Source organism: Eurytemora carolleeae, unplaced genomic scaffold, assembly GCF_000591075.1.
Source record: "Eurytemora carolleeae unplaced genomic scaffold, Eaff_2.0 scaffold780, whole genome shotgun sequence".
NCBI lineage: Eukaryota > Metazoa > Arthropoda > Copepoda > Calanoida > Temoridae > Eurytemora > Eurytemora carolleeae.
The window spans coordinates 42,167-55,199 of NW_019396668.1; the positions used below are offsets into that span (position 1 = coordinate 42,167).

Below are 13,033 nucleotides of genomic sequence, written 5' to 3' on the forward strand. Positions count from 1 at the left end.
TTATTACAGTGTATATAATGTTTGTTATTACAGTGTATATAATGTTTGTTATTACAGTGTATATAATGTTTGTTATTACAGTGTATATAATGTTTGTTATTACAGTGTAGATAATGTTTGTTATTACAGTATATATAATGTTTGTTATTAAGTGTAGATAATGTTTGTTATTACAGTGTAGATAATGTTTGTTATTAAGTGTAGATAATGTTTGTTATTACAGTGTAGATAATGTTTGTTATTACAGTGTATATAATGTTTGTTATTAGAGTGTAAATAATGTTTGTTATTACAGTGTATATAATGTTTATTATTACAGTGTATATAATGTTTGTTAAAATACCAGTTGATTACCTGAAGGGAAATTGTAGCAGAACCTGGCCTTTCATTCCTGTACTAAACCAGGGACATTTATTTCGCAACATTTGTGACAAATCTGACAATACTTTTGACCTTGAAAGATTTATTAGAATTCAAAAAGAGAATTATATTCAATATTACTTATGCACGATATGCATTGCTCTGCAAAAGTATACCTCGAGTAAATAAATTCATATATCAAATTTGAACATGGATAATTTTATTTATTGAAATGGATAATTCAAGAAGTTATTTTTTTTCAAAGAAGCGTTCCCCTCCTGAAAACTAGATACTCTACCAGTAATATACTCAGCCCCATTATGGATTGCCTGAATTATATATTTATTTTTAATAATGTTTTTAAAACATAATTGAATAAAAGAACATAACCTGGAGTTTGAAAGCCTGGAGAAGAGCCCAAGGATCAAACCATCCTTCATCCTCACCCCCATAGCACCCCGATACTAACCCATCTAAACATAGATCCAGATACTAACCCATCCAAACATAGAGCCGGATACTAACCTATCTAAACATAGACCTAGATACTAATCCATCTAAACATAGACCCGGTTCCTAATCTAAACACAGACCCGGATCCTATTCCATCTAAACATAGACCCGGATCCTAATCTAAACATTTAAATTCAAAAATCGCGGATTTATATCCTTTGATTTACCTGTTTCTAACCAAGGAAATGTTTCCTTTAACTTCCTAGTATTGAGTATCTTAGTTCTTGCTCCGGATTCAATCTGAACTCTGTATACAACATAACTCAACCATTCATAGTATTTAGACAAGTTTTTTCCAGGTTAATTTGATCAACCTTTTCATCATTCATTCATATTTATAGATTAGATGGGAAAGGGTAGTAAAATAGAATAAAAACTTCAAGGTGGCATAGTCTTAAAGAGCGTTATTTTGCTTTTTAAGAATCCAAACCAGCATTGTAATTATAGGATTCCAGAGGTCAGAAATAATGAATAGTTAGAAGCAGTCGAATTACTACTAGTTCAACCACTTCTTTTTGTTCATAAAATCCAACCTAGGACCACAGTAAGCACGCACTGCACTTTGAGTTCATTTTATTATTATGTATCTGCTTAAATTGTACATTTTACATACATATAGGGCTGAACACGCTAGTACGTGCATTGCAACCCCCGTACTTTGATCTTATCCGTTCGTTATAGGTCAGTAAAGTTAACGAAATTGTTCGTTTCTTACAAAAAAAGTATTTATTCGTTTTAGATTTTTCGTGCTTTTTTATGAATCGATTTTTTCTTTGTAAAGTAAATTTTGATCAGTTTTTACGTTTAACGTGATTTAGAAATATCATTGTTTAGATACGCTCAGTTTAACAACGACGGTTTTAAATAATTACTTTATTAACTGAATGAATAATCTTTGCAAATTTAGAATATCGAAAATTGTGTATATAGATGGTGACGTGGCAGGAATTGTCATTAATTATGCTCCTCTTGCCGCGTCTCAATATCCAGCTCCAGACTCTTCAGACTAGCTCGTCTTCCGCCACAATTGAATGAAAAAGTTTTATGTTGTTTCCTATGATTGTCCTCTAGAATATGTTGACCGGCTTCACTAGCCAGAAACAGGTAACCGTGACGTTGAAATCTTAAATATTCAAATTTATTTTCTAATTTTCTTTATTCAATTTGTATGGATAGTAATATTTCTTATTAAATCTAAGGTCTCGATATCCACAATGACCTTTTTAATTGCTTGATCTGGTAATTTAAGGTTCCTCATAAATACAGGGTGTCCCACGAAACATGACCGTTTTTGAATAGTTTTGAATGTCTTCTTCCATGTACTGTATTAGATATTATAGACTTTTTGCAGTTTATTTAGTTTAAAACATCTGTTACTCAAATATATTTTACTTTGAAATTAAGTTTACTATAATATGGCTGGCATGAAAATTTTATATTATTCTCTTGGGGTTCAAAGAACTTAACAAACTTTGGAAGAAGACATTTTAAACTTTTCACCAACTGTCATGTTTCATGGGACACCCTGTATTCCATGAATTCACAGCACAAAAGTTTCAATTGTGTCGTAACGCCTAACTAACTCACTTCTACTTTTTAGTAGCCCTTGACATGTTCATTTTGTAACAATAAAGCACTTTCTTCTAGATTTAGTTTTTATAAAGTAACTAACTAAAGTGCCCGGCGTTTCCCATGGAATTTTTTTTTGAATTTTAAAAATTAAATATCGAATTTAAAGACAAAAATTTAGATTTTTGAAAAACAAATTATTTTTGTCAGTCTACGTTACGGCCAAGGTACCCATGGGTTCCCTCAAAAATTGTCAGCTACAGCTAACACATAAATATATATATATAACAAATATAAGATTTTTATTGTATAAATAAAGTTAAAGGGAGTGTTCGCGAAAAATGAATGGGATGTCTCATACCGAATAACCGCCCATACAAATTGAGAAAATTGTAACATACGACTTAGACCGTAAATATCAATTTAATTTCAAACAAATCATTCAGATATTACAACCTATAGTCATCGATTATCTTTCGCCACATTTGTATATAGTTTATATTTATAATATTTTTTAATTAATTTGTTTTGAATTTGATTATTTCTCTTGTGGCTTTCGCAACTATCTAAGAATGCTGCGGACCACTCATATTTTTCGAAATCAGTTAAAACGTTTTCTAAAAATATAAAATATTATAAAATATAAACTATATACAAATGTGGCGAAAGATAATCGATGACTTTAGGTTGTACTATCTGAATGATTTGTTTGAAATTAAATGGACTTTTTACGGTCTAAGTCGTATGTTGCAATTTTCTGAATTTGTATGGGCGCTAAGTTATTCGGTATGAGAAGTCTTTAACAATTTTCTCCTTATAGACGCAACAGATAGAAGTAATATTAGTAGCGATCAAAAGCGCTTTTTTTATCGCATTAACCCTATACCCCCTTTCATTTTTCGCGAACATTGCCTTTAAAGTTGTAAAAATTGCGCAAAAGCTTCAAAATTTTCTACTTGTGTAAATCATCTTCTTGTAAATTTTTAAGAAGATAAACTGGGCCATTTTTAAATTATCAAGAAATTCTGATTTTTAGTGGGTCCCATTTTATCTATTTAAATTATACCTGACATCTGGAAGGTTTGGATGAAGATCGTCTTTGCTTTTGCCATTTAGAAGTGAATAAGGATACTCGTTCATAAAATCTCTAAATACAGTGAGAACCAGAAAACTTTGGAATAGGAAGACGACATTAAAGCAATATTTGAAGTTGTTGCTAAGCAAATAGTCTTACATGCATTAACCTAGTAAATCACTTATTACGTTGAATTGGTCTGTTTACACGTATTATGAGTTCTTCAGGTTTTTCATATTTATGGTTTTTGTTGCATTTTCATTTTAATGCCATGTCTCTGAGAAAAACTATTAATTTATTTGAAAACTAAAACATGTATGACAGTTGATTAATGTTCTAAGGACTATGAAAGGATAATGTGAAGTATAGAATGTACATTGTTAAATATTGATGACAGGGTGAATTTATAATAATTTTGATGACAGGGTGCATTTATTACAAAATGTTCCAACCTGGCAAATATTCCTATCTTCACATTCTCGTGCAGGGAGAACTGCTGCCTAAACATATCAAACCTTTGTACAGGGTGACCCACTAAACATATCAAACCTTTATACAGGGTGACCCACTAAACATATCAAACCTTTGTACAAGGTGACCCACTAAACATATCAAACCTTTATACAGGGTGACCCACTAAACATATCAAACCTTTATACAGGGTGACCCACTAAACATATCAAACCTTTGTACAGGGTGACCCACTAAACATATCAAACCTTTATACAGGGTGGCCCACTAAACATATCAAACCTTTATACAGAATGAGTGACCCACTAAACATATCAAACCTTTGTACAGGGTGACCCACTAAACATATCAAACCTTTATACAGGGTGGCCCACTAAACATATCAAACCTTTATACAGAATGACCCACTAAACATATCAAACCTTTATACAGGGTGACCCACTAAACATATCAAACCTTTGTACAGGGTGACCCACTAAGCCTGACAATTTCGAAACGACTTGAAGATCTCTGGCGAAGGGTATTAAAACAATTCTCAGAAAAGTCCTAGTTCTGAAATGTTCAATAGGCAATAGTTCAATAGTTCTGAGATTTAACAATTACTGGAGACCAAACTAATTCCGTCCAAATGTAAATTTATAATACAGCCATAACCAGAAAACCAGTAATAGGAAGACGACTTTCAAGCTCAAGTTTTGACTTTAAATATGAGCATTAATTAGTGGTTTAATAAGTGTCTGGAAAAACATTTTGCTTTGTTACAACCTAAAATACTCATAAGTATTGCCATAAAGTCGTCTTTCTATTTCAGAGTTTTCTGGTTATCACCGTATGAAATAAAAATATTCTAATTACATCTAAAGTATATGTCATGTAAAAGATAACAAGGAGTACATCGTAATGGAAAGCTTAAAAACGTGGAATTTTTCAACTGAGAGTTTGTAATTAGATAGGTTAGAAAAGTGGAAAACCTCATGTGAATTTTTAAATGAAGAAATTGAGTCTTTGCAAGAAACTCTGATTTTGCAACCCCTTTATCTTTGGAACCCAATGGAATATACCTTAGATATTTCAAACTATCAATTCTTTTAGATCAAATACTTTGTGTTTGAATTATCCTAGGTTGCAAACATATAAGAATCCAAAAATATGAGTTAGTGGCAGAGATTTAATTTTTTTCACATTTAACTATGAAGATCTAATGTTGAAGGGGGAGGGGGGGGGGAGGAATGGGATTAAAATTTATTAATTTTCACCGTAAATACTTGTCAAAATTTTCAATAAAATCCTTGTCTTGATGAAGGGTTTAGTGACTTAAAACAGGAGAAAAATCTATTTTAGCTTCAGAATGAGTCGCAGGAAACATTTAATTGATATCTTTAAACCTGTCTGAGAATTTCTAAATTTAATTAAAAACTTAAGCTTGTTTAAACAAAGTTAACAAATATTTTAATTTCTAAGAAATCTAATATTCATCTTCTTTCACACTTTTTATTCAAAAAATGTTTTTAAAAGCAATTTACTTTCTTCAAATTAATTTCTGTTTTTTAAAAATCTAAGTACGTTTGAAACTCTTTAAACGAAATGCTAAACTATTTAAATCTGAAATAATTCATAAAAAACATTACAAATACTTTTAAGAGACGAAATGTAATGATCTTGGCCTTGATTAAAAAATAAACTTAAATTTTGTTCAAATAGTTTTAGTGATAAGAATTGTCTTAAAAATAAAATATCATACAGGGTGAACCATTAATTCTGGCAATTTTAAACCAGACCTAATCATGTATTTTATTGCTGAAGAAAAACTCTTCTCTTAACCGAAAACTCTAAGAAACCCCAGTATTGATCAAATACAAATGAGACATTTTTTACCCAAAAAATTATAATTTTTAATTTTGTAAAATCTTTACTTTACCTTAGTCCCCCTACAGATAAGGTTGTTGCTGCTGTAGAATAACTAGGATCAGGTTCAACAACGCCTGCACAAATATCCTGTTGTTGTTGTTTAATGATTAATGATTACAATATACTACAAGCTAGAGAACCCAGTGTTGCCCAGGTTTATTCATAGTCATAGTTCCCTCAGTTTATCATGATTTTAGTTGAAGTTGCTCATCGTGGATTTTCAAAAATTTAAAATTTGTTGGACCATTTTTTTTGCCGTTTTACCACCTATATATATAAATCTTAAAGATCTATCTAAGAGTAAAGACGGGATATATTTCTAAATGTTTTCTGTAAGTTCAATATTCCGAACGGGGTGTTGGTTTCTTCTAACACTGAACAAATGTTTTCGCAAAAAAACTTTGACAGAAGTAAGGAAACCTTGATCGAATAAAGAAAACAGCAAGATTCGTCTCTAAAATCTAATACTGTGTATCCTAATATATATTGGAGAAGGATTGAATATTAGCCAGATATTCTATTATATACTGGAGAAGGATTGAATATTAGCCAGATATTCTATTATATAAAGAAGAAGGATTGAATAATATCCAGGTATCTATTATATAAAGAAGAAGGATTGAATATTATCCAGGTATCCTAGTATATACCGGAGAAGGATTGAATATTATCCAGATATCCTATTATATACCGGAGAAGGATTGAATATTATCCAGGTATCTATTATATACTGGAGAAAGATTGAACACTATCCAGGTATCCAATTATATACTGGAGAAAATTAAACACTATCCAGGTATCCTATTGTATACTGGAGAAGGATTGAACACTATCCAGGTATCCTATTATATAATGGATAAGGATTAAACACTATCCAGGTATCTATTATATACTGGAGAAGGATTTAATACTATCCATGTATCTATTATATACTGGAGAAGGATTGAAAAATATCCAGGTATCTATTATATACTGGAGAAGGATTTAATACTATACATGTATCTATTATATACTGGAGAAGGATTGAACACTATCCAGGTATCCTATTATATACTGGAGAAGGATTAAACACTCCCAGGTATCCTATTATATACTGGAAAAGGATTGAATAATATCCAGGTATCTATTGTAAACTGGAGAAGGATTGAATAATATCCAGGTATCTATTATATACTGGAGAAGGATTTAATGCTATCCATGTATCTATTATATACTGGAAAAGGATTGAACACTATCTAGGTATCCTATTATATACTGGAAAAGGATTGAATAATATCCAGGTATCTATTATAAACTGGAGAAGGATTGAATAATATCCAGGTATCTATTATATACTGGAGAAGGATTGAACACTATCTAGGTATCCTATTATATACTAGAGAAGGATTAAACACTATCCAGGTATCCTATTATATACTGGAAAAGGATTGAATAATATCCAGGTATCTATTATATACTGGAGAAGGATTGAATAATATCCAGGTATCCTATTTTTGTGTCAGTCATTTTGAGTCTAGTAGAAATATTTTTTACTGGAAATAAATGCACTAAACAAGTTATCTGAGTGTTTGTGTTTTCACATAATATGGAGCATGTGAATAAGTTAACCCGGTGTTGGGTTGTCGGTCAGTTTAATCCGGGAGCTCACAAAGACACGTCCAGGTATTCTATTATACACTGGAGAAGGATTAAACACTATCCAGGTATTCTATTATACATTGGAGAAGGATTGAATAATATCCATGTATCTATTATATACTGGAGAAGGATTTAATACTATCCATGTATCTAGTTTATACTGGAGAAGGATTGAATAATATCCAGGTATTCTATTATACACTGGAGTAGGATTGTTACCTACTGAGAACTCTGCTCCTGTTCTCTGTTTAATCCAATGAGCTGTTGATGAACCCATTATACCACCTCCAACAATCAATAAATCGAATCTAAAAAATATCAATTCTCATTACAACTTTACTGGGTTTGTGTTACCCTCAAAGGATGACCTAGTTAAACTTAGTTTTTTAGTTTTTGATAATAAATCAAATCTGGATGATTTTCAAAGAAATTAACAAGCTCAAATTTGTAGGTAACCCTGTCTCGTCTTTACTTTTAAATTCTGAATTATACACATTTCTTGAACGTACAGTAAGAATCAGAAAATGATTAAAATTTTAAAAATTTGTGTTTAAAAATTTTCTTATTTTTGTAAAATTTTGAAAATGCGCAAAAAAATTTTTATGAAACCCGCAAACTTTTTATATTTTTTTTTTATACTGAACAAAAAGAAGATGCTCACAGATAAAGCCACAAGTAAAAGCCTAGCCGAGTTGGTTGTTTAATGTTTAGTCTAAAAATACAAATAAAATATATTTTAACAAGTTGACTTTAAAAATAAAAATGAAATTTATTAATCAAACAAACTTTGTTTTTATTGTTAATATGTTTTTTTTAAATTTATTCTTTTGTTTTAAACTTACTTTTCACTGTAATGTCTGGAAAATTGAACAAAAGATTTTTCAACCAATTTCTTCCTTGATGAGATCATACTTGCAATTTTTATATTCTGAAAAAATTTGGTTAATTGCATATATACTAATTTCCGTATAAATTTGACACAGTTTTATATCTATTTCTCTAGACAGGAACATCAGATAGATGTCTTATAAGTTATATACATCGTTTCACGCCTGAAATTTTTAGAATTCATCCTATACCCCCTTTCATTTTTCCTTTACAGTCCCTTTAATCTTAGATAAGTCTAATATTGTGTATCTCACTACAGTTTCAATATAAATCCGAAGTATTGTGATTAACTTCATGTATTATAGTAATATTTTACCTTATCAATAAATCTTCCTTTGATTTTATATGTAATGTTTGAGAATTCAAATTTATTGAAATTTAAGTAAACGTTTGAAAATGTTCAAAAACGCAACTTGAGCCATGATGTTTGTTTAAAAATCCAAACTTTGCAGATTTCAAACTCTCCTCTGTACTCTTTGATTAAATTAAATTACACGTATTCTTATATTGGAAAGTTAAAACTAGAAAAATATCTATACATGATTTAAACTAGCCCGCCCACATATATACAGGGCCAGGGGTGAAGGCATATTGGGATAATTTAAACTAGCCCGCCCACATCTATAAATAGGGGTGTAGGCAGAAAGGGGAATATTTCAAAATAGCCCGCCCACTTTTAAAAATAGGGGTGTAGGAAGGCAGGGGCATAATTCAAAATAGCCCGCCCACTTATATATAGAGGGGTGCAGACAGAAAGGGAAATCTATAAATACATTTTCATTTGGGAGGTTGACACTTGGAAAAATATCCTTGGCAAGTTGCCGCTTGGGAAAATATCCTTGGTAAGTTGCCACTTGGGAAGATATCCTTGGGAAGTTGCCGCGTGGGAAAATATCCTTGGGAAGTTGCCACGTGGGAAAATATCCTTGGGAAGTTGCCACGTGGGAAAATATCCTTGGGAAGTTGCCGCTTGGGAAAATATCCTTGGGAAGTTCCCGCTTGGGAAAATATCCTTTGGGAGTTGCCGTTTGGTAAAAAGCCTTTAAGACCTTAAATATATCTATTTGTGTAAAGATTACTTGGGTAATACAAGACAACTTTTTAAATCGAATTTCAGGAATAAATTTATGCCTAATCATTCTCATATTATAAAGGAACCAGTACTCCCCCCCCNATCATATACAATACAATAAACATGGGAATTCAGTGACGAATTCGATATCGTCTTTGTTATGAATTAAAATTGCAATACCTGATTTCAAAAGACATAATATTATTATGTCTGCTAAAGCTTATTGTATGAAAACGGTGAAATTGCTGTAAAAGTGTGTCTATAATGTCTCCGCAAGATGAACAATGAAGATGGACAAGATTACTCTGTTTGTATACTGTAATTTTTATTGTTTTAATAAGTACATCCGTATGCAGTCAAAACATAAACAAACAAATTTTAAACATAGCAGACGAAAATCTTACAGATTACAGCTTTCTCAGTAAGTATCACTATACTAAATCAAAGAATTTTTTGAGAAGACATATCGAATTCGTCTCTGAATTCCCATGTTTATTGGGACACCCTGTACTATAATCTCTCTCTGGATTCTAAATTAATTCTGTATTATATGATTTATGAATTAAGGTTTATTATTGAACAGTAAGTATACTATTATCAGTCCTAATAACCTTCATCTATTTCTATAATTGTTTAGTCTGTTTGTCTCGAGTTTGGTTGAGTCCAATATATTTCGGAACGGCTGATCCAAGACAAAGATTTCACTAAAAAAAAGTCCCCCCCCCTCTCATAAAAAAGTGAACACAAGACAATGAATTAATTATTTGTCGACATTGAAAGCAAATGGTTTAAGCCTGCAGGACTAGGCAACAAATACCCCTTGCAATATGTAAAAAAAAAATTATAAATTTCGAACAGTCGTCTTTGACCTCTCACCCTGAGTGGGACTGGGAAACAAGAACGACAATAATCTTTCACTGTTTTCTGGGTACCACTGTAAATGTCTAAAGTATACGGACTATATGCAAAACTGTAATATCACCTCATAATCACAATATCAATATTTTATAACTAATATTCGGTCTAGCCAACTAAATATAATTTTTTAAAAAATTTTAGATCTAGCATTTACGTATTTACTTATTTGAGTGTATCAAATATTCTAATTATGTTTGAGTTTTGTAAAGTTTGGGTTTTAACAAATACTGATTAACTGACAATGCTTGGCTCTCTGCCAAGAATGCTCAGTCAACAAAATGCAAAGAGAAGACGACATTTAAGCAAGGACGAATCCAAATTGAAAATTAGATAAAAATGAAAATGCAAAGCGTCGTACTTTACGCCTTCGTGGACGTATTTTAATAATATATTTAAGTCATATGCTAGCTATAGCTGGCCAAACGGCTGTACCGAATGGGGTGGTTTTATTGAGGGAACCCTCGAGTACACCCCGGGGGTAACATAGGCTTAAAATCAAAAAAAATTATTAAAAAATCAAATATTTTTTTTTCAAAATTCCAATTAAAAATATTCCACGGGAAAAGCCGGGCAATTGAGCTAGTATCTTATATTTTAAGGCTTAACAGATTAAGGAATTAAGGACTATAGTTTAATTGGAAAGATTAATTACAATATTAGAGATTTAAGTCAACCCTAAATTTTTAGATTGTGCACGTCTAAATACAAATATACCATTCGCAACAGTAATAGGTCCAAACCTTATCTGACAACCTTCTGTTTAAATTCAAATCTATGTAGTGCATGCTACAAAAATCAATTTACCAGTGTTGTTATATGTATCCCAGAAAATGTTTGCATCCGCGCACTTAAACTTATCGCATATATAGCAATATTTGTGGTAAGATGTTTTTTAATTACCAGCTAAACGTATTTTTATTTTTATTAAAGACAAGTTTTAACAAAGGAATTGAGTCTTTGCATGGAACAAAATCAAATATTTAAACCTTAATATCTTTAGGACTCGATGTTGTAAACCTTTGATATTTCAAACTCTGATTATTTGATTTAACATAATTCATGGTTTGAAATATCTAAGGTCTGCAACATTTGGTTCCAAAAATATAGTGATTGGAAAATCAGAGTATGTGGCAAAGACTCAATTCCTTTGGTAAAACTTTCCTAAAACTGAATAACAAGTATTAGCGCATGGAATCCCTACCTCTGGGGAAAATATTTCTTTTAGCAAGCGTGTTAAAATGATAATTTTTTCAAAAAGTTGGTTCCGCCCTGATTAGAACCTTTCTCAGATATTCCTACAAAACTATAATCAAAAAGCACAATATTTATTATAATAACACTAAATTAATAAATATTACATTTTACATAAACATGAATGGGAATTTGATAATCACTTACACAAGTTTAGAATTGAAAATTGAGTTCCTGTGAAAAACTAAAATAGTATAATCCTTTTATCTTTGCAACCTAATGGTATAAACTATTTGACCCAACAGGACTTATAGCTTGAAATATCATCAAAAGTAGCTTTTATCTTTAGATATATATTAGGATTAACAAATTAGATGTTGTGGCAAGCCATCAATTCATTCTTTGCGTAATTCCAACAGTTTCAAGTTTTAAGAAAATAAGTTAAATTGAACCCTATATTGGACCCATTATTCACTGTTATAGAAAAGCACGTTTAAACATCAGTTTAAAAATTAGGTTGTACTTTGATATAAATAAAGTCGGTTTTAACATAAAACATTATTCGAAGAGTATTTCAATGCGCAATTGCGCAACAATAGCGCAAGATCTGCTCCGAAGTTGGCTAACTTATCTGTACAATTTTAATAGTCATCTTGTAGAAGAAATATTTTTAGGACAAAAAAACTATTTTCCAGCGTCTCTGATTGCTATGGATATTACAAGAACAATACACATTTTGCGCATCAGTGCGCTAAAACTTATCGCTTGTGTAGTCATAGCTGTGCATTTTCTCAAAGGCTAGTTTTTTGATAATTAACTTTAAAATATATTTGTTATTAGTATTACATGCAATTTTTAACAAACTTAATCAAACTTTCCTGAAATTGAATAAAACGTTATTGCGCATGGACACCCTTGACTGAGAATTTTAAAACATACATAGATGATTTGAATTATGGAGATGGTATCTTTTTCAAATGCCTTTTTTTCTAAATGAAAAAAAATTAAAATGTTCTCATTTAAATGTTCGGTCAAATACATTTTGTTTTTGTTTTACAATGAGAAGCAGAAAATTCTAAAATAAACTCAAGTTATTTCTTTGAATAATCCAAGTGTATGAATACCCATTTTCTTCCAGAGTGATTTAATATTAGTATTTAATTGCTTTGTATCAACTTAAATTAAACTATTGCTATAATGTAGCACAAAACATTGGCATTCTAAAATAAAATTTCTTGTCTTATACTTAAATATCGGTAATTTCAAACTTGAGTTATAATGTTCTTATCGTATTAACATTACATATTATCATAATTATTCATTTTCTTAAATAATAAGAAAAACATAAAGAAACAAGCTAAATTCTTGATTCAGAATAATATTTATAAAATTTCTAAATCTGCAATAATTCTAATTTTAATTTGACTTAA

General features: G+C 30.6%; 1 protein-coding gene across 2 annotated transcripts in view; it reads right to left on the reverse strand.

Annotated features, from left to right (window-relative positions):
• The window catches only part of LOC111707147 (FAD-dependent oxidoreductase domain-containing protein 1), an 18,802-nt gene extending 10,344 nt beyond the window's left edge, over window positions 1-8,458 (reverse strand). The window contains exons 1-11 of one of the 2 annotated variants that reach the window (XM_023480175.1): window positions 8,377-8,458; window positions 8,196-8,246; window positions 7,754-7,842; window positions 5,907-5,970; window positions 3,970-4,017; window positions 3,509-3,589; window positions 1,928-1,996; window positions 1,041-1,120; window positions 751-833; window positions 639-689; window positions 355-396 (exon numbers count right to left, since the gene is read on the reverse strand). In XM_023480175.1, the coding sequence (XP_023335943.1) occupies window positions 355-396; window positions 639-689; window positions 751-833; window positions 1,041-1,120; window positions 1,928-1,996; window positions 3,509-3,589; window positions 3,970-4,017; window positions 5,907-5,970; window positions 7,754-7,842; window positions 8,196-8,246; window positions 8,377-8,444 (726 nt within the window). In that variant the 5' untranslated portion in view covers window positions 8,445-8,458. The remainder of the gene's footprint in view (window positions 1-354; window positions 397-638; window positions 690-750; window positions 834-1,040; window positions 1,121-1,927; window positions 1,997-3,508; window positions 3,590-3,969; window positions 4,018-5,906; window positions 5,971-7,753; window positions 7,843-8,195; window positions 8,247-8,376) is intronic. The other variant, XM_023480176.1, reaches the window with a different exon arrangement.
• Window positions 8,459-13,033: the final 4,575 nt, after the last annotated feature.